General features: G+C 41.3%; 1 protein-coding gene and 2 long non-coding RNA genes across 4 annotated transcripts in view; 1 reads left to right on the forward strand and 2 right to left on the reverse strand.

The window, feature by feature from the left end:
* The window catches only part of POLR3B (RNA polymerase III subunit B), a 105,535-nt gene extending 87,851 nt beyond the window's left edge, over positions 1-17,684 (reverse strand). For both annotated transcript variants that reach the window (XM_025926658.2, XM_086712460.1), the window contains exons 1-8: positions 17,553-17,684; positions 14,741-14,773; positions 11,878-11,934; positions 11,620-11,684; positions 8,316-8,391; positions 5,355-5,455; positions 2,903-2,994; positions 1,654-1,771 (exon numbers count right to left, since the gene is read on the reverse strand). In XM_025926658.2, the coding sequence (XP_025782443.1) occupies positions 1,654-1,771; positions 2,903-2,994; positions 5,355-5,455; positions 8,316-8,391; positions 11,620-11,684; positions 11,878-11,934; positions 14,741-14,773; positions 17,553-17,624 (614 nt within the window). In that variant the 5' untranslated portion in view covers positions 17,625-17,684. The remainder of the gene's footprint in view (positions 1-1,653; positions 1,772-2,902; positions 2,995-5,354; positions 5,456-8,315; positions 8,392-11,619; positions 11,685-11,877; positions 11,935-14,740; positions 14,774-17,552) is intronic.
* On the forward strand, positions 17,570-22,134 carry LOC147578932 (uncharacterized). The gene is made up of 2 exons (XR_015253371.1): positions 17,570-17,706; positions 20,617-22,134. It is a non-coding gene; the product is annotated as an uncharacterized LOC147578932 (long non-coding RNA).
* Positions 18,706-22,062, reverse strand: LOC147578933 (uncharacterized). The gene is made up of 2 exons (XR_015253372.1): positions 21,951-22,062; positions 18,706-19,398 (listed from the first exon to the last, which is right to left on the reverse strand). It is a non-coding gene; the product is annotated as an uncharacterized LOC147578933 (long non-coding RNA).
* Positions 22,135-24,177: the final 2,043 nt, after the last annotated feature.

Raw genomic sequence — 24,177 nt, forward strand, 5'->3', positions numbered from 1 at the left:
TAAATCAACAATTCAATAAAATATATTTACACTCTTATTATATACATTGAAGCCAAAAGAAGCTAAGAAATCCCTTTTTATTGGTATCTCTATTAACTACAAAATTACAAATGGATCTAAAAACATTTCTGGCACACCTGGGTGGCTCAGTCGGTTAAGCATCCGACTCTTGGTTTCGGCTCAGGTCATGATCTCATGGTTCATGGGTTTGAGCCCTGTGCTAGGTTCTGTGCTGTCCTTCACTCACTCACATGCATGCATGTGCTCTCTCTCTCAAAGAAAATAAACTTAAGAACAATTAAAAAAAAATTTTTTAAAAACCCAAACCAGGGACGCCTGGGTGGCTCAGTCGACGTTAAGCGTCCGACTTCAGCTTAGATCATGATCTTGCAGTTTGCAGGCTTGAGCCCCACACTGGGCTCTGTGCTGACAGCTTGGAGCCTAGAGCCTGCTTCAGCTTTTGTGTCTCCCTCTCCCTCTGCCTCTCCCAGCTTGCACTCTCTCTCTCTCTCAAAAATAAACATTAAAAAAACCAATAACAGCTCCAAGCTTAATAGTCACAATAGTAACTCCTACTGATCACCTGCTACATACATGTGATGCTACATACCCACCCCACTTATACTGGCTCTCATGTCCTACATACTAATACTTACTTTGAAGTAGTGTCTCCAAATCACGTATGAGGAAACAAAGGCTTAGAGAAGATATGTAACCCACCCAAGTGCCTCATAGCTACTGAACAACTTTGGGATTCAAATCCCAAATCCCTGGTTCCAAAAAGTAGTAAAATAGAAAGACATGGGTTGCAGAATTATTAGATCTGGGTTCAAATGCTGGCTACCTCTTCTGATCAGTAGGACCCTGAGCCCAAGGCCTGTTACTCAGCAGTAAAATGGAGATAAGCTCACTTATCTTGGAGGGCTGAGGGGACAAATAATGTAGAGCACCATTACTCTGCCTGGCTCCTACTGACTGCTCAATAAACGGCCACTATTGTTAGCTGCCTCTCCATCAGAAAGGGGCACAAAGTCTGAGTTAAGCAATTCATTACAGGTCATCAGAAGACAAACTATTGTATATGGACATCATAACTATGCTACGATATTTTTTATTCCCAAAACTCATTAATTTGCAAATTTCAAGTTACCAGTGACAATAAATTAGTGAAAAGAAATTACAGGACACAAGAGATGCTGCTGTAGGAAAAGGAGTATGCTGTGAAAGAGGCTGGTTAAGAACACTAACACTAAGATGCTAAGTCCATGACAGAATCCAAAAAACATTAAATATAAAGTAATCTCTGATTGTATTCCATGTAGGAATACACATGTAGAATGATCAAAGAGTAAAAACAACATGGAAAACTGAAGAGTGGTTTTATATTTCTTTTTTCAAAGTTCCTTTAATGCAACAAAATTCAACTTGAATAAAATAACTAGTGGCCTTTCGACCAAGGTCTCACACACTTTTCACTGCTAAAAATTTTAAATCAATGCTCCATGCTTACAGCCTCACACAATAAACTGAACAGTTAGATAAGTATTTTGCTGCCTGTTACCAGACATAACTGGCTACCTCTGTCCTGAAAGACAATCATCTGATGTTAAGAAATACTGATAATTCCGTTAATACCATCCCTGCTTTCCGTACCTGGTAACTGAAGCACCAACAGCCCCTTTCCTGTCAGCCTCCACAATGATCCTGTTCTTAGATAGCTGCTCTTGGATTAGAATCACTTTTTCTACTCCTTTAACGATGAAGTAGCCACCTGCCAAAAGGAAACAAGAAAAGTTTCACCACCTGTTCTTCTGACAGTGTGATTTAGTAACGACTGTGACCTTCTGCTCCATGGCACTGACCAACACTCAATTAGAAGGCGTTTGCTGATACCGTTTTATGAACTAATGACCAAATCAGCAAATGATTTTATAAAAATGCGCTACAAGAAAATAAACTTGAAGACAGGGAACAGATCTTACTGGCATACGTATTATCAGCATCTGACAGACACAAGAGGTGAATGAAAAAAATGTGTTAGTCTTCAGATTTCTTAAGCACAGAAATAAGCAACAATCTTCAATATAAATTCAAAATTGCCCTAACTTTTCTAACAAATCAGTGACAACAGTAGACTAAGATTATGTTTCCTAAAATTTCTATACTCAGTAAAACCCATAAAACATTATCATAGCTTTTTTTGCATACAATTCAGAATAAAATAAAGTGAACTTCATTTTAATTTCAGAATATAAACAAAAAAAGCAATATATTGACTTATGTACCATTTTGTTATAGTCTAGGAAAGTCATGTTCTTTGTTAACCTCTTTCAAAATCTTCTGTGATTCTACACCAGTGTAACTTTAAAGGAATAAAGCAACTACAAATTAAATCAACGTGAATTAAGAAATTAAATGTTTTTCTGTTAAGTGCTAAGCTTGAAACTTTACAAAATAAACTGCCTAGAAATGAGTACAAACATATAATTTTTTTAAATTTTAACAAAAGACTTTTGGTTTTTGCCCCTTTATTGCATTTAAAATAGGCTGAAGTGAACTTTTTTCCACCTAGCTAAACAAGTAACTTCATAAGATTATTCTTGAATTTCTACGCATACCAAAAGAAACCATGGGGCAGAGACAAAAGTCTGACAAACCGTAACAATAAAACACATGTTGGAGTGTTAAAGTTTCAAACCTGCAATCAAAGAGGAAACAGTACTCCTTTTAGAAATGTTGACCTCAGAATAAAGTTGGGGCCAAATTTCCAGACGTTCTGTGAACACAGTTTCGTCCAAGTTCAGGTGGGTATTGTTTTTGAGAAAAAATGTTAAAGCCAACAGCAAAAGCAAGCCCAAAAAAGGGTGGGAGAGCAGGAGCCAATCCAAGGAATCACACATACCTGGATCTAAAGGACATTCATTCAGTTTGGCAAATTCTGCTGGCGTCTTCCCTGTAAGAACACAGTTTGAACTACGCAGCATTATGGGCATTCTGTTGAAAGTAAAAGAAAGTATCACATAAAGACTGTCACTGGCAAAATGTCACCAACGGGTCTGCTTTCGTCTTTCACATTTTAGAAAAGGCAGAGGAGGGGCAGTTACATCAAGAGCCAAGTGAAACGAAGTATTTCCTCAGATAATTGCTCTTCTAGTTCAGATAACAAAATCTCCAATGTTGGCTTTCCTTAAACTTTGCAGACAGACTTTGGTCTTCAGAAATGTCAGCAACTCTTCACTCATGGTCAACAAAGGGACCCTCATTTGTTACGCAGAAATACCACAATGAATCAAAGTAAGAAACGAGAGACTATCAGGGCTTACCAGGCAATCTTAAGAAAGAACTAAACACGACTTCTACATGAAAAATATTAATTCAAAAATCTATGAATAGGCTGAATAATAGATCTGCCACTGCTGCAGACAGAATTATTGAATTAAAAGAGAGCTGAAGAAATTATTGTGAACATATTTCAGAAAGACAGAGGGAAGAAATGTATCACAGAGCATAAGAGGGAAGGACAGAGTGAAGAGGTCTCACAGGCATCTAATCAGATTCTAGATGGAGAAAACACACACAATGGGCAAGATGTCCTATTCAAAGAGAGCATAGTGGCTATGGACTTTCAAAAATGTATGAAAGCCATAAACTCACACAATCCTATCTACTCAGAATACATAAAAGGAAAGCCACATCAAAACACACAGCAGTCAAGATACAATCATCAAAGACAAAGATTTAAAAGCCAGAGAGAAGAAAAGGCCGCTTGCCAACAAGGGAAGATGACTGGTCAGATAGCTGCACACCTGCAATTTACAGAGGACAGCGGAGGGGCATGTGCAAAGTGTCGAAAGTCCCCATCAAGCTAATTTGTGCGTTCTGTGAAGTCACCATTCAGAAAGAGGTCCACTTAAGGATATTTTCAGGCTAAAACAGAGAAATTCAGAATTTGTAATAAATAGTGTCTAAAGCTGACGTACCAAGAAATAAAGGTATAAACACAGCGTTTAAAGATCTGGCTGGGATGACCACCAGAATAAGAGAAATGGTCACGAGGTTGGGAATGAGACTGGGGGAGGAGGAATGGGGGGGTTGCTTTGTGGCAAATGTTCTCATGTGCTATTTGATGTACTTGGATTAAATGGAAATCTTTTTAGCTCAAACAAACCCCACACAACACTTACACAAGGTAATGTCTGTAATGCAGACAGTGCATGGAACATATGAGCACTCTAATTCACAAAGGTCACTTTAAGGAATGCAAAAAATGCTATCTTCTACCCCGGAGTCCAGCACATGGCAGGTGTCCACCAAACACTAGTTACATGCATGCCCTTCCTTGCCTCCTCTTAACTGTGATTTAAATCCTAAATCGTACTAGTTATGCTTTGCTCCTGTCTCTCTAGTCTTCCCTTCACCATATTCAATCTGGGTAATAATTTATTAATGATCCAAGATTTAACTGGACACACTATGGTCTGTATATGAGAAAGAGGAAAGGTCTTAACACTGATAAACAGTCCTGCTAAAACAAAGATTAATATTCTAATATCCCAACTTATTTCCCTAACTGAAGAGTGAGGACAGAAGCAACACAAAGAGCCCCTTCCTTTAGGGCACTATGGGGGAAGGATTTGTTAAACCTGTGTGTTTCCATTACTCTGGACCTACCACAGCACATACCAAATGGTACCACAGCTATTCAAGCCTGCCTTCCTGGGCAGCTGGGAATGAAGACAGCCAATAGGAGTTGTATCTAAGTATCTTCTATTTACTGGACTACCCAGCAGAGTGTATCACAAGTGACCAACAAATGGTGCATATTCACTGAACCTGTGGATATTTATCATGCCTTTAGCACTTCTGAAGGGTGAAAAAAACACTTTGGCCAGGAAGGGTTTGCACGAAGTTTAAAGTCCGACACCATTATCAAATTCCCAATATTGTGGGTTTTGCCCATTTCTACAGATGAGTCAGTATATTTCCCTAGTTATAGGGAAATGCTATCTTATCTAATGGTTCCCTAACAGCCGGGTTCACTGAAATGCTATCTTATCTAATGGTTCTCTAACAGCCTGGATTTCAGAAGGAAATGAAAGCATTTTCCTTAGCTTTACAGAAAAGACCTCACAATTAAAAACAACAACGACCACAGCATTGCACTGGACACTGCTCGAGTGCTCTGCTTGGGCTGACTCACTGGATCCCCAGAAAAGACTCTCATGGAGCAGACACCATTTCCCGCATTTTTCACATGAGGAAATGGGGCAAAGGGAACTGTAGTACTTGCTCAAGGTCACCCCATAGGGCTAGAATGCAGGCAGTGTGGCTCTAACTCACATGTCATTTCTCACCTGCCAATGGGTAAGGCATTACGGATGATTCTTTGGCTGCCTCGGGTATATTCAATATCCACTGTGATGGGGGCAGAGTACGTCATGTCCCGCAGACGGCACTGAAAGAGAATCAGACAGTCAGTGCTCCTTCTCCCTGGAAATCAAAGAGTCCTGAAGCTTCCAAGAATTCCGTCTCTGGTAGCAGTATGGTCTATGCTGAACTGGGTCTGTTCCATGTGTTGCCTTAAGGGCACTGGGAGTGAGGAGCCTACCTTCTCCATGAGGAACGATGTTGGCCACTGATCTAGACATCCCCACAGCATCTCTGCCCTAACAGCCCAAAAATGGAATAAATCTGGTACTGACTTTCTTCTCACTATCTGATGCCATCATCAGTCTGCTCCCCATCTTTGAAGCAGTTAGACTGTTCCTTGACAACTGGGTCCATGGAAATTAATCAATGTAGTTACCAATGTGGTTAACAACAGTATGATACCTAAAGTATACACATACAGAAACTAACTGTATCACAAAATTCTTTTGTTTTTAAATTTTTTTTAGTATTTATTTATTTTTGAGAGAGAGAGACAGAGCTTGAGCGGGGGAGGGGCAGAGAGAGAGGGAGACACAGAATCTGAAGCATGCTCCAGGCTCTGAGCTGTCAGCACAGAGCCCAATGCAGGGCTCACACCCACGGACGGTGAGATCATGACCTGAGCCAAAGTCGGACACCCAACCAACTGAGCCACCCAGGCACCCCTGTTCACAAAATTCCTTAACAAGTGGTATCTTATAGCACAAATTGTTCATCACATCATATTACAATTTCTGAATCATTTGGGGAACTCTGGAGATTACTGGTGTGTGCCTTAGTTTGACAAGGTGATGACTCACTAAATGCCCTGACATGGCACACCCCACCAAATCTTCAGCCCTTCTCTGAGCCATGACCACATAGTCAGACACGGCACACTCCACCAAATCTTCAATGACTTCCCTGTTTTACTGATGGTGATCAGGTGGCTTGTACTCTCAAAAAGAGAATCTCTCTGAACGTCAACCATACAATTCATGGTACTGAATCCTCCCTCTGGCTTCAAGTGAACCAAAGACAGTTAGGTTTAAACTTTTTCTGCCTTTCTTTCCCAATGCCCGAGATCCAAAAATATTAGATGCCCTTATTACTGATGAGTATTTTATATTTAATTAGATTGAGCTGTCTCCTTCAGGCCACTCCAAAGGCGGTGTGGCCTAGAGGCTCAGAGTGTGCACCCTGCCGTCTATGCCCAAACACTGGCTGTACCACTTCAGTTCGGCACCTTGGTCTCCTCCTACGTACAATGGGAATGAGAATCATTTTAATTCCTAAGGATATAAATACATATTTTTAGAATAGTTCCTGGTACAGGCTACCTTACAGACAGAATCTCATTTTTATTAAAAATCTAACGTAACACCCATGATAAGTAAACATGTGTGTGTTTTAACAAACTCCTCTCCTTCAAATGGAAATGAAATTCAGCAGATGTGGTAAACACAGGGACCCTCTCCACAGGCCCCAAACTACTCCCGTGAGCTCCCTCTGCCGCCCTCAGCCTCTCTGTTATCACAGGACTGGGCTGTGCTGGGGGCTCTGCAGCAGCGCCCCCCCCACTCCTGCTGTGGGTGCCCTGGCTGCCCACCCACCTGCTCTCCGACTCTCCCCATCTCTCCAAGGATCAAAATCCCTCCAAGAATCTTCATGCCCTTTCTCTCTTACTGCAATAATGCCCGTATGTTTTCTCCAACATCAGGAAGAAAAATTATGACAACTGCAGCCTCAGGCTTCTCAAACTACTTCAAACTACTTTGCCTTCTCTCTTCTCAGACTCAGTGATGTAGTTCAGAAAAGGACGTGGAATTTGCTAATTGGCTGCCTAGTTCTAAAATAATTAGAAAACTCCAGCAAATCGAGAAGGAATGGGGAAGCGGGGAAAGCCATACTGGTGCACACATTTTCCAACATTCCAAACCTCAACACAACTTCACTTACTGTACCTATCTTACCCTTCCAGGCAGTCAAGTGTGCAAGCCCTGGTGTCTGTTTCAAGTATTTTGTTAGTTTACGCTCTCCACAAGTGTATGTGCTCCTTGAGGAAGGAGAGGGTCTCATATCTTTTGTGTATCTCTCAATGCTGAAGCACAAGACAAATGTTCAACTGACACTCGAAACTCGGGTGATTAAGCAACAAAATTTACCTGTGTGAAATATCTGGTTACTTGATCATACTTCCTGTTTAACAATGCTCAGACAACAACCCTAACTTTCTTACTTGTTTAATGAAGATTACTCTGCTACTTTCCCTAATTGCTTTACATTTTAGTTCTACATCAACACAAACTAGATAAATCTACAAAAATCATTTTCTTTCCTGAATCAATTCCCAATTATGGACACCAAGTAGAAGAATTTCAAGAAGAATGTAGAATGTGTTAAAAGCCAACAGACCTGTTCCACAACCCTTTGTCTGTAGCTCTGCTAAAATCCTGGTAATTAAATTTTCTTCCTACCCACCTAACTCTTCTAATGGTCTGTGAGCCCCTGTCCTTGGTCTCCTCTGCCTAACACAATGCTTGCTGACCCTCAAAAAATGTGCTCAGTCACCTGTACAGATGGACAGCACATGGTACCAGGCACAAGTGGCTGGCTGGGGCAGGGAACAAGTGCGGGCAGGGGGAAGGCTGCCCAAAAGCTTAGAATAGGACACGAACAGGAGACATACCTATATGACAGCACAGATTAACTAGGATTAAATGAAAAACTAAACACTGCAGAATTGTTTCCTAATATAGTATTATACAAGTGCTAATTTATTTTGGTTAGCTTTGTCTCATAAGAGATATTTCCCCCTATTTTAAAGTCATTTCAAGAACATATATTAAGGGCACAGACTCTGAGTTAAGGCAAACAAATTCAATCATGGTAAGGTAGATAATTACCTCATGGGGGGATACCGGTCTAGTTACATTGAAGCTTTCTTCAACATCAGGGAGCCCGACATAGATATTAAGATATCTGAAAAGCAAATTATTCCATTACCAGTTACAGCTTTTCAACGAACATATAAACAAGCTATTTTCCTCCCAAATGCAAAGATTACACTTTGACAAATACTTATCTTGCTAAGAACAGCAAATTAAAAATTATAATTGGGAGATCTTGAAGTGATAGTACGTACAGTTCTACAAAGGAAGGAAAATACTATCAGAGTATTTTTAAAGAAATTACTATAAATCTCTTTTTAAAAAATACTGGAAAGATAGCTCCCTAAAGATGGTTATTTAATGAAAAGAGCTATTATTCATATAAGAAAGAAGAGGTTGTAAGAGGAAAAAAGATACAGCTCTTCCTTGACTTACAATCAGGCTACAGCCCAATAAACCCAACATAAGTTGAAAAGATTGTTAAGTTGAAAATTCATTGGGGCGCCTGGGTGGCGCAGTCAGTTAAGCGTCCGACTTCAGCCAGGTCACGATCTCGCGGTCCGTGAGTTCGAGCCCCGCGTCAGGCTCTGGGCTGATGGCTCGGAGCCTGGAGCCTGTTTCCGATTCTGTGTCTCCCTCTCTCTCTGCCCCTCCCCCGTTCATGCTCTGTCTCTCTCTGTCCCAAAAATAAATAAAAACGTTGAAAAAAAAAATTTAAAAAAAAAAAAAAAAAGAAAATTCATTTAATATACATAACCTACCAACCATCATAGCTTAGCTTAGCCTATCTTAAACGTGCTCAGATAAATTACATTAGCTTACATTTGGGCAAAATCATAGAACACAGAGCCTGTTTTAAAATACGATGTTAGGGGCGCCTGGGTGGCGCAGTCGGTTGGGCGTCCGACTTCAGCCAGGTCACGATCTCGCGGTCCGTGAGTTCGAGCCCCGCGTCGGGCTCTGGGCTGATGGCTCAGAGCCTGGAGCCTGTTTCCTATTCTGTGTCTCCCTCTCTCTCTGCCCCTCCCCCGTTCATGCTCTGTCTCTCTCCCAAAAAAATAAATAAACGTTAAAAAAAAATTAAAAAAAAAATACGATGTTAAATATCTCATGGAATTCATTGAATATGTACAGAAAGTGAAAAACAGAAGGATCGTAACTGTATCATTGTTGACCCTGGTGACTGCAGGGCCGACTGGGAGCCGTGGCTGTCGCCACCCAGCATCACAAGATGGGATTGTACTGCATGTTGTTAACCTGGGAAAAGATCAAAATTCAAAATTCAAAGTACAACTTCTATGAATGTGTATAGCTTTCACACCATTGTTAAGTTGAAAAATTCTTACGTTGAAGCACTGTAAGTCAGGGACCATCTGTATATGCTCATTATGGCAAAAGAAACACAGGAAATAAACAGAAACTAAGGAGATTGGTTACCTACTGGGAGTCTGGCAACAGTGTGGAAAGAACTGGGAAGGGAGTGACAATTCCCCGAAAATACTTTTTTATATAGCTCTCACTCTTACAACCATGTTTCACATACTCCAAAAGTTAAATGCGTAATTAAAACCTACCAGGATGCAGAAGGGGACCCAAAATGGAAAACAAACCTTCCTGCCTTACAAATGCATAAGTAACTGCCCTGAGAAGGTGAGAAAGGAAATGACAAATCTAAGTAGCTTTGGAAACAGCATGTTGCTTGGATATTGTAAAGATAAAGACAAAAAAGCAATACACGGATATTGTACTCTAATTAAATTTTATTCTCACAGAGGTATGAGTTAGCTATTCTGAAACTACATATATTCTAGGATTGAATAAATAAGTAAAAATAGAGTGGTCAATGAGAGCCAGGTTTCTCATTTTAGACATAGAAGTTACAAATAAGGAAAGAGGTTAGTTAGAATGAGTCCTGCAGAGGTGGACTGAAACAGGAGGTGTTCATACAGTGGGATTTTAAAAATATATGTAAAAATGAGTAAGACATAGAAATATTGATGTGTGGATGCAGAGGTTAGTATATACACATTTATTTCCTTACTCTGCCTACCAAGGCTTTAGTATCCCTATCTTGGTTTTTAAACACTATTGTCCAAAAAAAAGAGACTAGGGCTCCTTGGGAAAATAGTGGATTCCAGGCTAAGACAGGGAAAATACCAGATCAACCACATCTCATGGTACCATAAAGTAAAGGAGTGCTTGAAAATGAGCAGCAGTGTGCCAAAAGGACATGGAAATCAACCTGAAGCCTCTCCCTTGGGCAAAGCTGGGACAAGTTAAGCAATAAAATGATACTGCTGGATTATGATCCATAGATTAAAACATACAAGAGTTCATATTAATATAAATAAAGTTAAAGAGATAAATAAAGGAAAGAAAAAGCTCTTCCTTACAACAGAATTCCAGTATTACTGGATAAGGAACGATAGCAAGAAAGCCTCACCAACAGGCAAATACACAGCAGTAACCTGTAAGACCTGTCCTTGCAGGCTAAAGTTAGTAAGTATTTGCATAGTATCAATCAAAGGATCTCCCCCTAAGGCACTTATTACAAAAAGAAAAATAGTGACTTTATAGTGGATGAATCTGCATATACCATCTTAATCAAGTGAAAAGTTAAAACCACCAATAGTAAGATATACTGACACCTGTACCCTGATATGATGCAGTGAGAATGGCACGAAACGTTACTTCTGTGCCAAAAATGCACAACCCAATCGAATCATGAGCAAACATCATACAAACTCAGACTGAAGAGCTTCCTACAAAACGCTGGATCAAAATTCTTCAAAAGTGACAAGGTGATAAAAGACCAAGGAAGTGTGAGGAACAGTCACAGGCTTGGGGAGACTAAGGAGAGACCTGAGAACTAATCATCACGTAGAGCCCTGGACGGAATCCTGGGCCTGAAAAAAAGACTTGAGCGGGAAAACTGGAAATAAGACATGCAGATTAGTTGACAGTATTATTATCAGTGCTAATTTCCTGGGTTTGCTAATTATGGTATGGTTCTGTATGATGTTAATATCAGCATAGGCTGCGCGCAGGATAATATGGAACTCTGTATTACTTCGGTAATTTTTCTTGCAGTTCAATATTGTTCTAAAAAATGTTTAAACCTTAATAGTTTCAGTACTTCTCAACCATAACTCTACTTGTTATAATTAGTTTACTGATTCAAAACTGAGCACTTGATAATTACTTTCTTATTAAACAGATAAGGAGAGTTATTTTCATACAGTTTTGGTAACAACCACATTCACTTTAAAAAATGTTAGACGTAATCAAAGTAGCAAATCAAGAGTAGTTGATTCCTTACTTCAAGTACCACATGGGGTCAGCATCACTTGTAACCTTTTCATTGGCTTTCATTATCTTCTTTATCTGTAGGGAAAAGAACACCATTAGGAATGTCTCTAGCTTAAATCAATTCTCCTCTCTACTTTTTTTTTTTTTTTAAGTAGGCTCCACATCCAACATGGGGCTCCAACTCATGACCCTGAGATCAGAAGTCGCATGTTCCACCAACTGAGCCAACCAGGCACCCCTCTCTCTACTTCTAGGCCCTGCTGCTTACCTCCACATTAATGAAATAGTTGAATGAATCTATATGCTGTTTCACGAGGCCTTTCACCTAAACAGACAAAAAATATAAAGTAGGTTAGTGACAAATTAACACCCTATGTTACCGACTCTAACCACAGATGTTCTTCAGATTTTTCTCAAAACCAAAGACAGAAAAAAAAAAATCCATGAATTTCACTTAGAACTTAACATGTATGTGTCCTCATTCCATCTCTCCCCCATCCTACTAATACCCCTCAAATTTTCCTCCTTGAGAATCAGCCTGACACTTGGAATTCAAGATAGGAATATCTGAATATACCTAACGACTCTCCATAAGCTAACAAATAAGGCAAGATTTTTTCTGCATACTTTGAATTTGCAGAGATACTACATCTCCTGCTACTGAAAACACTGGAACAATAACAAAGACTCCAAAATGTTAGAATTTAAAAGGACCGTATGTATTCTTTTTTTAATATTAATCTTCAAGCACAATTGAGTTCAGCACTGCTAGAACATTCCTAACACATAGTCATAGAGCCTTTGCTTTAATTACACTTCCTTTTTGGGATCTCACTGGTTTACAAACAAACCATCCCTTTCAGAAGCAGTCCTAATTATTGGGGGAAGAAATTCAACCTTATGTTGATCTGAGGTCTGCCTTCCTCCAGTTTCCAGCCCTTGGACTTAACTGTCCTTCTGGAGAGAAAGGCCTGCTCTCGACAGTCTGTTTATTTACTTTATCTCTCCTTCATGATGTCACGTCCAGGCCAAACAGGAACTATTCAACTATGTCTCACATGCACGCTTTCCAGACCCTTTGGCAGCAGATGGCCTGCTCCTGGGCATGCTCCAGTTGGTCAGTGTTCCTCCTAACACGGGCACCCTGAACTCATGGACAATGTTCTCAACAGTATGACCAGCACACCATGGGGCCACTGCCTCCCTCATTCTGGATATTACACCACCACTATAAAAAAATCAAGGCCAGGGGCGCCTGGGTGGCACAGTCGGTTAAGCGTCCGACTTCAGCCAGGTCAAGATCTCATGGTCCGTGAGTTCGAGCCCCGCGTCGGGCTCTGGGCTGATGGCTCAGAGCCTGGAGCCTGTTTCCAATTCTGTGTCTCCCTCTCTCTCTGCCCCTCCCCCGTTCATGCTCTGTCTCTCTCTGTCCCAAAAATAAATAAACGTTGAAAAAAAAAAATTAAAAAAAAAAAAAATCAAGGCCACCTTACAGACTCATCAACTAAAACTCAAAAGGTAATTTTTATCTTCATAAAGCAATGCTATTAAGTCAAACACACCCAATCCGGTACTTGTACAAAACTAAGTATGTTTGTCCCTCTTCACAGTTGCCATCCCAGCCCAAGAACAGAGCCTTAATTCTGTTGACCAACAGCACTGGCAGCCTCATAAGCTTTGTGTTCCTGTCTCCAGTTATATACTAAAATCATCATACCTTTATTCTTGGACAAATAAATGTCAAGGTGGTGTGAGTAAAGGAGAATCCCAACTTTGAATAAATGGATGAATGAATGAATGAATGAAATAACCAGTCTTATGTCTGTATGGAACCCTCTATCTCTTCTTGGACCTTGTGCCACCAATTGTGTCCCCCTTTTTTGAATGATAAATATCACCCTTTCTCCTCTGCTTACAGTTTCTTTAAAAAAAAAAACAAAAGAGTTGTAACTAAAAAAAGGTTTCCCTTGACCTTATTACAACTTTATTTCATTCTTGGTCACTCTTCTTAAAACCTCTCAGATAGCTTCCTATTGCTGTTAGAAGAAAAGCCAAAGTCCTTAACATGGCTTTCAAACCTGGTCAGAATTCCGACCCTGACAGCTTCCCCCGCATCCCCTCCCAGCACTCTCCCTTCTGCCTGTAACACAGAACTAAGTCAAATAAGACTCTACTCATTTTTCAAGTCTCCATTCTTTCATTTAACATGCTTTCAACACCCATCCACGCTGTAGTAAACCAGCACTTGATTTCTTACGGCCAAATAATAGTCCACCGTATGGATAAACCATATTATTTATCCATCCATCAGTTGATGGTCATTTGGGTTGTGTCCATTTTTTGGCCACTATGAACATTTGTGTACAAGTTTTTGTGTGAAGATGTGTTTTCATTTCTCTTGAGTAAATAAGGAAAATTGCTGGATCACATGGTAACTCTGTTTAGCCATTTAAGGACCTGCCAGGCTGTTGTCCAAAGCAGTTGCAACATTTTACATTCCCACCAGGAAACGTCCAAGTTCCCCACATCCTCATCAACACTTGCTACCTTTCTTTTTGATCACTGCCATCCTAGTGGGTGTCAAATGATCTATCATTGTGGTACCCCTTACTTCTTAGCATAAGCTCTTGAAAATTGAATTAGATCCTAGACTACCTTATATTCAGCAGTCTCTGTGACTATCCACTCATCTGTTCCAGCCAAACAGACTGGTCATTGGTCCCTACAGATGCCATGGAGGCTCCACTTGAGCACTTTTATCAAGGCATGCTCTCAGTATTATACCTTTTTAGCTTGCTTAAATCCTGTCCTCCTGAGATGTGGTTTATGTCTCACCTCCATTGGGAGACCTTCTGTGACCACCTGGAGCATCACCACTTTTGCCAACACCACTGTGCTACTGCATATACTACAGCCTTTCTCTAAAATTAGATTACCACTCATCCAACTAGCGCCTTAGACATAGGTTAAGTCATGGTCTAATTCCTTGTATTTCCAAAATATAGCAAATCACATAGTTGTGCAAAGTCAAAAATTATTAGTTGATGATAAACATTTAATCTTTGAAAAAAGATGAATTTGCCCTTTTTCATCTGAAAAATAACCACTAGTATTAAATATTACACAATTACCTTTAAAAATGCTGGAAGCAGCCTCCATTTTTCCTGTGAAGCAAAACAAGAATATCAGAACTCTGTTGCTGTGATCACAATATTTTTACAAGTTATTTTAATATACCCAAAATGACTTACTTTATCACAGAAAAAGAAAATAAATCAAAATGAAAAGAACAATTTTAAAATTTTAACCACTTTTATGGAAATCATATATGTGTATGCACATACAAATATATATATATACATACATATGTATATGTATGTATATAAACATACACACACACACACACACACACACATACACCACAGATTTCTTAAACAGAATATACTTTAATCTCTTGATGATCCAAGCATTCTTCATACTTTATTCTCAGGACACCTCCTGAGCAAAAGACAGGTCCAGCAAAAAGGGGTGGCAGGGAGTGCTCAGGGAGGGAAGCAAACAATCTGGAGAAAGTAAAAAACATTCTTCAAGAAAGAGGAGATGTGGGGGCAGGGGATTTGTGGAGTATATAGATCTGTATCTTCCTCTCAATTTTGCTGCGGCCCTAAAACTACTCTAAAAAAAGTTAGTCTACTAACAAAAAGAAGGGAATCAGGCAAAACTAATCTATGATGACAGAAATCAAAAAGTACACTTGGAGGAGGGGTGCCTGGGTGATTCAGTCAGTTGGGCATCCTACTCTTGATTTTGGCCCAGGTCACGATCCCAGGGTCTTGGGATCAAGCCCTGCATTGGGCATGGAGCCTGCTTGGGATTCATTCATTCTCTCCCCTCCCCCTTCTCCTTTTCTCTGTCTTAAATAAATAAATAAATAAATAAGTAAAGGTGCTTGGGTTATAAACTCAAAAGGGTTCACAAAAGAACTTTCTAGGGTGATGGAAATGTTCTAGATCTTGTACTGAGTGGTAGTTATTTGGGTATACATAACTGTCAAAACAAATGTAACTGAACACTTGGTATCTGTACATTTTGTTGTATGTAAATCTATAATGAGGAATCAGAAAAAATCCAAAGTAGAGTAGAAAGATCTCAGGGCAGGATGGAGAAAGTGGTGGGAAAAGAGGCTGGAGAAGTAAATAGTGACCCGACTGAGGACAGCCTTATAAACATGGTCAAGACGTTAGATTTTGCCCTAAGAGAACAGGGCAGAGATTGAAGAATTTTAACCAAGGAAGCAATATGATCATTTAAACTAATTGCTCTGGCTACAGAGCAGAGAACAGGTTGGAGTGAGACAAGTTGGCAGCCTAGGAAGTAGGACAGGACAGTGGTTCCAGACTGGACAATAGCAGAAATGAAGCTTCAGACTTGAATGGGTTTACTAGGCAGGAGCCGAAAGATGTGATGGTGGATTGGACACAGGGGGTCAGGAAGAGGAATTTTTATTCCTGAATCAGAAGCCTGGAACTGTGGTTCTGGTCCCTTCACAGCTGTGCGAAGTCAGGCAAGATTTACAAATCCTCTAAGCTTATTCCTTCAGGTCTTTGAAAAGGCAGTCTTTTCATCTTAAGGATGAAGACTAAAATCAGACTGGCAGAGTCCAAAATCCAGATCAGCTACTTAACAGCTTTCTGACACTGGATTAATCATGTAACCTCTCTGGGCCTCCAAAGTCTTTCATTGGCAAAATGGGGTGAAAATAGTGCTTATTTCAGAAAATCAGTAACAATGCATATTAGGCTTAAACAGAGCCTGCCACATAGCAAGTGGTCGGTAGATGCTGGCTCTTACTATTAACTCTTAAAGAGTTAAAAATCCAGTATTGCCTGATGATCATCAGTGTGTTGTAGGCACTCATGTATTGAATCTGATAGACTAATCATAATTAACCTCATTAATCTGTCAAATAAATATAAAGAAAAGATTACAATCCAATAGATTCACCGATCATGTCACTCTCCGGCTTAATCCCTTCAATAGCATTTCATAGCTCCTTCGGAGGTCTATGAAAAATCAAAACCTTTCATAATCAGGACCCTCGCCGACCTATTTTTCATCTCTCTTCCTCCACTTTTCTTCACTCTAATACTACCGTAGTTCCTCGAAAACATCAGGCGGTCTGACCTACTATGTCACCTACCGATATTCAAGTGTCCCGTTCCTCTACCTGAAAGCTTTCCCTTCACGATTTCTCCATTTCCCCCATTCCATGACGGTAAAGCCTCTGAGGCCCAGAGGGTTTACATGTGGTTTTCCAGAAAATAAAACTACGTCCACAGCTGAACTTCTCTAGACAGCTCACTGGAGGGCAGTTATCCCTAACTTCTGATTAACTCACGAAAGGTACGGGGCTATTCCCCCAAAATACACAATTTCTTTTTTCAAAGTGTTGTGAGTAAATTTCCAGGGCGTTTAAAATACTCCTAAAGCCCAAACTTGAATTCCAAGTTAAAAGGATTACTAGCCTGGGATTCAGACGATTTGGTTTCACCAGCACCGGCAAATGTGGAACCCCACGAAGGTGGCCTAAGCTCCCTGGACCTCGGTGTCTCCTCTAACCCGGGAGCGTGCACTACGTCCCACCAGGTGGGAGCGTGGGCCAATCCTTCCCTGACACACACGAACCCTGAAGGGCCCCCACCCCCACCCCAGCCGAAGGCCGCGAGCGCGGGGGGCTGTCCCGCTCCTCCAAGCTCTGCCCCTCCACGTGCACTCGGCGGCCCGCTCCGGAAGAGACCCGCTCCGTCGCGCTGAGCATGCGCAGAAGCCGCCGCCGCCGCCCCTCCCCCCCCCCCCCCCCCCCCCCCGCCACGCGAGCTCTTCGGGCAACGCCTCCTGCGGACGCTCCCGGCCCCTTCCGCTCTCCGCGTGCCCAGCCCTCACCTCTACAGTAGAGATGGGTGCAGCCAGTTGCTCCGGCGTCAGGTTCCCAAACTCTTCCGCAAGCACGTCCATGCTGTGCTGCTCACGACGAAGGGAGAAGCCAGCAGAGCCGCCACGCCCGCTTTCGGCTGCCCCAAGCAAACCGCAGCGCCCGGTAAGAGCGGTGCGCGAAGGCCTAAATGGTCCCCGCCGCGCAGGTTAATTGGTGGCGTGATAGAAACGTTCCGCCTGCTCCCGGCCCGAACCTGCGGTGGAACCCGGATGTGGCTGAGGCGGAGCTGGGAAACTGCGCCCCCTGGTGTCACTTGGAAGTCTCTGTCGGATAATGTTGACCAGGGGACGGATTCGGTGCCAATTATCCCATAATTCAGACCAGTAAAGCGTATTTGTTCTAATTGTTTAAACAGTTCAGAGAAAAGGGTAAACGGGTAATTTGCACAACTTGAGCCACGGCTGCAGAGATTTTTGTTTAATCCAATCCAAAACTACAGGTTGTATGGTATTGGAAAATAGGAAATTTAACAAATGCTTAGTATTAAGAGGTTGGTTAAAAAAATTATGTGCGAGTGATGGGATATTATACAACCATCAGAATGACATAAAGTGAGGAGGATTTAACTCCCTGGAGAGTAGAGCATAACAGGACGGTAATTAAGGCTTTGTTATATTCTCGAAGGACTAGAGAAAAGATCAGGACGCAGAAAAATTTAGTATGAAAATATGACATTTTATTTTTTTAATTTTTTTTTTCAACGTTTATTTATTTTTGGGAAAGAGAGAGACAGAGCATGAACGGGGGAGGGGCAGAGAGAGAGGGAGACACAGAATCGGAAACAGGCTCCAGGCTCCGAGCCATCAGCCCAGAGCCTGACGCGGGGCTCGAACTCACGGACCGCGAGATCGTGACCTGGCTGAAGTCGGACGCTTAACCGACTGCACCACCCAGGCGCCCCATGAAAATATGACATTTAAATCAGTAGGCAAAGACAAGTTATCCAATAAATGATGTCGGAATAGATGATTAGCCATTTAGAAAAAAACATCTAAGTAAATCCTCTATGGATTAAGTGTATTCATAAGATTGAGGTTGTGAAAGCCTTCAAGGACAGCAACACAGAAATCCTAAAGGAAAATATTCATAGATTTGATAATATAATTGTAACCACAGTTTTATTATTCCACGAAAATGCAGAATTTTCTGAACATATTTTTAAAATTCACCATGAATAGAGCCCTTTAAAAACATGAGTTGGAAGAAGACAAAGGATTGATAGCCATACTTTAGAATGAACTCAGATCAATAGAAAAAACTCCCATTGGAAGAGAACAAGGCAAAAGATATCAACAATTGTATAATTGGTGCACAGTTTCGGTTTGGGAAGATGCAAAAATTATGGAATGGAGCAGTGGTGATGGTTGTACAACATCATGAATGTACTTAAGGACACTGAACTGCACCCTTAAAAATGGTTCTAATGCATCTGGGTGGCACAGTAGGTCAAGCATCTGTCTTGATTCTGGCTCAAGTCATGATCTTGTGGTTCCTGAATTCAAGCCCCACATCGGGCTCTGTGCTGGCAGCTGGCAGCCTGTTTGGGATTCTCTCTCTGCTCCTACCCCACTAGTTTGCTCACTCTCACCTTCTCTCTCAAAAATAAATAAATAAAACTTTTAAAAAAATGGTTAACTTTTCTGTATATTTTGCCACAGTAAATTATGAAAATTTGTAAATACACAAATGCCATTTTCCCATCGTGACTGTATAACTCTTTCATGAGGTTAATTTCCAAATTAGCTGCTTCAAGTAAATTTCAGTGCCTGTATCTCCAAAGTATTGTGCTGAAATCTGAAAGTAGGAGAAGGGAAAGAAAAATTTTAAAGGTTAATTAAAAACCCCATTCTTGAAGATCTTATGCGTTCACTTAAAAGGACACATAATACTTTTGTATCATCCTTGTGAATTACCAGAGAGCAACCTATTTAGAATCTAGGCTGGAAGGGACTGTGAAGTGATTTTTAGATGGCAGAGATCTCAAGGTTGGCTCAGATGTGTTAGCTTACTGTTCCAGAGTCCTCTTGGCTTTTCATTCTCAAAGTGATTTTCCAATTTTAGCATGCATCTGAATCACCTGGAGAGCTTGTTAAAACAACCTCAGCTTGCATATTAGGCGGGTTTGGGCCAGGGCCTGCAAATTTGCATTTACAGTAAGTTCCCAGGTGATGCTGCTGCTGCTGCTGCTGGCCCAGTGATCACCCTTTGGAAATCACTCTTTAACATAAGACATATCACTTGATACCATATCCTATGTTTATGCGTCTAATTCTTTACACCAGGAGCTCCTGGAACAGAAACCATCTTGTCTGTCTTTGCACTCCCAGGTTCTAACTCACTGTTTGCCCCTGAATAAGTTTTTGTTGAATAAATTATTTGAAAGAAAATAATGTAGTGAGTGACAATAAACTTGATATTGTATTTCACATTAAAAAAAAAAAACCTTGATTTGTTTGTTTCTCTTGAAAAGAGATGAATCAGGTAGCAGTGAACCCAGAGTCCGCACTGGCAATAGTTAGCTGACGCTGAGTGGTGTTGGGGCGCTTAGACCACAGCTGCTACAATCCTTGTAATCCTTCCCTTATTACCCCTGCCTCCCCTCTCTCACCCCTACCAGGTATCAGCACTTGCCCCCAGGTCAACCCGTGACTTCTGATTCCCTAGGGAACTGAATTTTAAAAACCAAAAAGCCAGGAACAGTCTCCTGACTCTTCTGTTTTCTGCTGTCACATTCTTTTCCTGAGATATTAGTACAAAAAGATTCGTGGTTTGAATAGAAGGCTGGGCATTTGGGGAAGGGAAATCGCAGAAAGAAAAATGGCTGACATCTTGGAATATTGTACCATCAATTAAGTATATAGTGTTGCGGTAGCCAGATGAGAAGGTGACTGATGCGGTGGAGAAGTGGGTAAAGAAAAAGGGGCATTGGTTAAAGGACAGCAAAAGAAAGGGGGAAGCAGAGGTGTCCAAGCTGGGCTTCCATTTACTGACTGAGCATTTACTCTTTGCTAGGCATTGGAATAACCACTTCGTGTGCATTCTCTGATTTAATGATCAACCGCAGGGAGGTAAGTATGATTATCTCCACTTGACAGGTGAAGAGACTAAGGTTCACAGGGATTAAGAAATTCGCCAAGCAGAGCTAGAATTTAAATCCATAATTATCTGACATGCTTTCAATTGCTCTATCATAATAGCACCCTGGATGGATGGAGTGGCAGAAGATATTTCAAGCAGAGAAAAACAGCATGACCAATGGCTTGAGGACTTTACATAGGACCACATTCTGGCAATTGAGTGTCATCTCCATAGGGCTTGTCTATAAGGAAGTGTCTGTAGGTGACACTAGAAAGATCCATTGGGACTGGGCCATTGTTAGCCCTTATGCCATGTTAAAGAAATAAGACCTTATTCTGAGAGGCTTCAACATGAAGACACTGTAAACAAAAAAGGATTATCCTGTCTTCAAAACCTTGATGCATCCAGACTGGGAGAAAACATGTGTGATCCTGGTTTCCAAACTTGAGTAAATTCACAATAGAACTAGAAAAGGCTAGAGCAATGTTGGAGAAAGAATATAGGCTCTTCAGTCTGAAAAGGCAAGGGCAAAGAGGGCTTCTGTGAAGCCTATCATTTCATAAACAGCAAGGTGAGGGTGAACATGGGCCGAAACCTCTACTGTAATCAGAAAAAACAGCTTACGTTTTGAGCAAGGGTGGATGGTCTGAAGCCTTTTGCTGCCTGACATGCCCACAAAGCCCTTCTCTGAAACAGCCTTGCATTGTGTCATGGGACCCAACCATGCTGTAAGAACTGATTGGGTCAGGAACCTGCCAAAGACAGCCATGTAGGGGAGCTGACGTGGCCCCTACCCAGTGCAGGAGAGTAGGGAAGAGGAGTGTCTGTACTGACTAATGGCAGTTAGACCCAATCACTTCTCTCCTGGGACGTTAATAATTAAGAGGTACCAAAAGGGAGGGCGGCCGCATAAAGAAGTAGTGAAGTAAAACACCAAGGAAGCATTTGGTAGCATCACAACAGTGAGAAATACTTTTGATCGGATGACCTAGAGAAACCAATATAGCAAAAGGTTTTAGCGCACACATTCCAGGGTTAGACTCTTTGGTGTGTTTAAAGACACCCACCAGCTCTGTAACCTTGGACAACTTCTGTACCTAATCTGAGCTTCATTTGCATCTATAGAAATAAAGATAAAGCCTGCCCTACAGGGTGTTGTGCAGTTATAGGAGATCATGTGTATGAAGCGCTTAGGGTATTCCTTGCCATATGGTAAGTGCTCAGTGGCTATTATTATTTTACTTGAAAGAAAAAAGAATTAAGGGCACCTGGGTGGTTCAGTTATTTGAGTGTCCAACTCTTGATTTCAGCTCAGGTCATGATCTCAGGGTCATGGGATTCTCCCTCTTTCTCTCTCTCTCTCTCTTCCCACCCACACTCTGTAAATAATAAAAAATAAAGAATTATATTCAGATCCTCCATCAAGCCTGCAAGTGCAGCTGGTGAGACAGATTCCTGTGTTTTCTTTCTTCTTTTTAAAGCTTTGCAATAAATCCCTTGGTTCCTTCCCTTGAAATCTGAAAGACGCATAAACTTAGAAATGAACAAGATAAAGCTTCACCCCAAAAATAGAGAACAAGAAGACACAAGTCAGTAATAACAAACGTACTTTCTAAAAGGTTAGATTAAATCATGGAGGATAAAGTCATTAGTGATTACCAAGTAAAATAAGAACATATTGGGTTTGTCACTTTCCTTTGCAGTTGACACTAAGGACAATGACTGCAGCCTTCTACATACCCTTGAGTTTCTCTGCCAATGACAATCTTGGGCTTAATGAACCATGGTTCTGATGAGGTATGACAATTTCTGCTCTTGTGTACTTAAGTACCTGACCATCACATCTCACAATACTAAAACCTCCTGAAGCTTGAAAGAGATTTAGGACTAATAAATTACAGTTATTTTAATGTATTCTGACTACATTATGCTTCAGAGTTTGCAGATGATTTTGAATACATTATCTCATTTGATTCTCACATCTCTTGTGAGGTAGGGTAGGAAACAGAGGCTCAAGGAGATTTAAAAAACTGACTTGAGTTCATAGAGCTGTTAAGTAGAGGAAATGAATTCAAACTCCAGTCTTGTGATTCTCAGTCCCATGCTACTTTTACTAAGCCATGAGTAGAAAATTTTGGAACTTAACATCCCCAGAGGTGGAACAGGTTGAACTTTAGTCTCGAGAAGGGTTTGAGTTAGAAATAAAAATATGTTGCACAAAGGTGGCGCACTCCACACCCATGGCATACTTTGCCAACCAGGCACAGAACTCTTTACTGCTCACCATGGATCTGGCTTCAAAATCCTCTCAACATGGCGCTCTGGAGAACTACTATTAAAAGATCAGAACAGGCACGTGGTTTTAAACTTATTTTCATGAAAAGAAGATTCATGGGGCTTATTTAAGAAAGCTGGAGGGAGGCGCCTGGGTGGCTCAGTCGGTTAAGCGTCTGACTTCGGCTCAGGTCATGATCTCGCGGTCCGTGGGTTCGAGCCCCATGTCGGGCTCTGTGCTGACAGCTCAGAGCCTGGAGCCTGTTTCAGATCCTGCATCTCCCTCTTTCTCTGACCCTCCCCTGTTCATGCTCTCTCTCCCTCTGTCTCAAAAATAAATAAATGTTAAAAAAAAAAAAAAAAAAAAAAGAAAGCTGGAGGGACCAGAGGTAGAGATTGCTAACGCTTACCAACATATCAGCTTCTTCTTCCTTGACCCATAATCTTGCCTCCCTTGCAGTTAGATGAGTCCGCATGATTGAGTTGTGGCCAATGAACCATGAGTGAAAGTGAACAATCCTTTTCTGTCCCTATCTTCTGAGGGAATGGAGACTTTGAAGAGCTAGGGGACAGCAGTCACAGGACGGTTGGAAGTTGGGCTTCTTCTACTACTGAATGGAGTAGCACCTCCCCCAGCCCACCACCCTACCCCTGCTTTGAACTATAATTTGAGAAATGTGGGTATATGAGGCCACTGAGACCTGGGAGCTATTCGTTTGGCAGTTCATCTACACACACACCAATAATGGTCGACTTCACATGCCGCTGCCCTTCCTTGAATCATCTTTTAGCATTATTCTCAGAAGCAATGTGGGATTGGGTGGGTGGTCACACACATTTCTCACATCCAAATTTTAAAGCCCTCACAAATGTATATTTTATGGATTTTTTTTTTTTCTCTTTCTGCTCCTCAACAACTCTTTTCCATTTGGAAGCAATCTCTAGTTGGGTGACCTTGATGGGACCATGGAAGTCCAAGGGTCAGCGACTCACTCCTTCCATCTCCTGCAAATCAGAGCCTGGGAACTTGGCCTAGATTCTTCTAACAGCTTGTTCATACCTGGGACTTTGAATCTTGAGCAAATTAGGCAAAGAAGCAAGGACAGTAGAGAAATAAATCTCTGAAGCCATAGGACTGCATCCAGCTTGGCTAGAGTCCTGCAGCTTGCATTGCCTTGGTTCCTACCCATTTTCCAAGCCTGACTCCCCAGATTAGGACGA

Source organism: Puma concolor, chromosome B4, assembly GCF_028749965.1.
Source record: "Puma concolor isolate L17-30 chromosome B4, mPumCon1.1.hap2, whole genome shotgun sequence".
NCBI classification, from domain to species: Eukaryota; Metazoa; Chordata; class Mammalia; order Carnivora; family Felidae; genus Puma; species Puma concolor.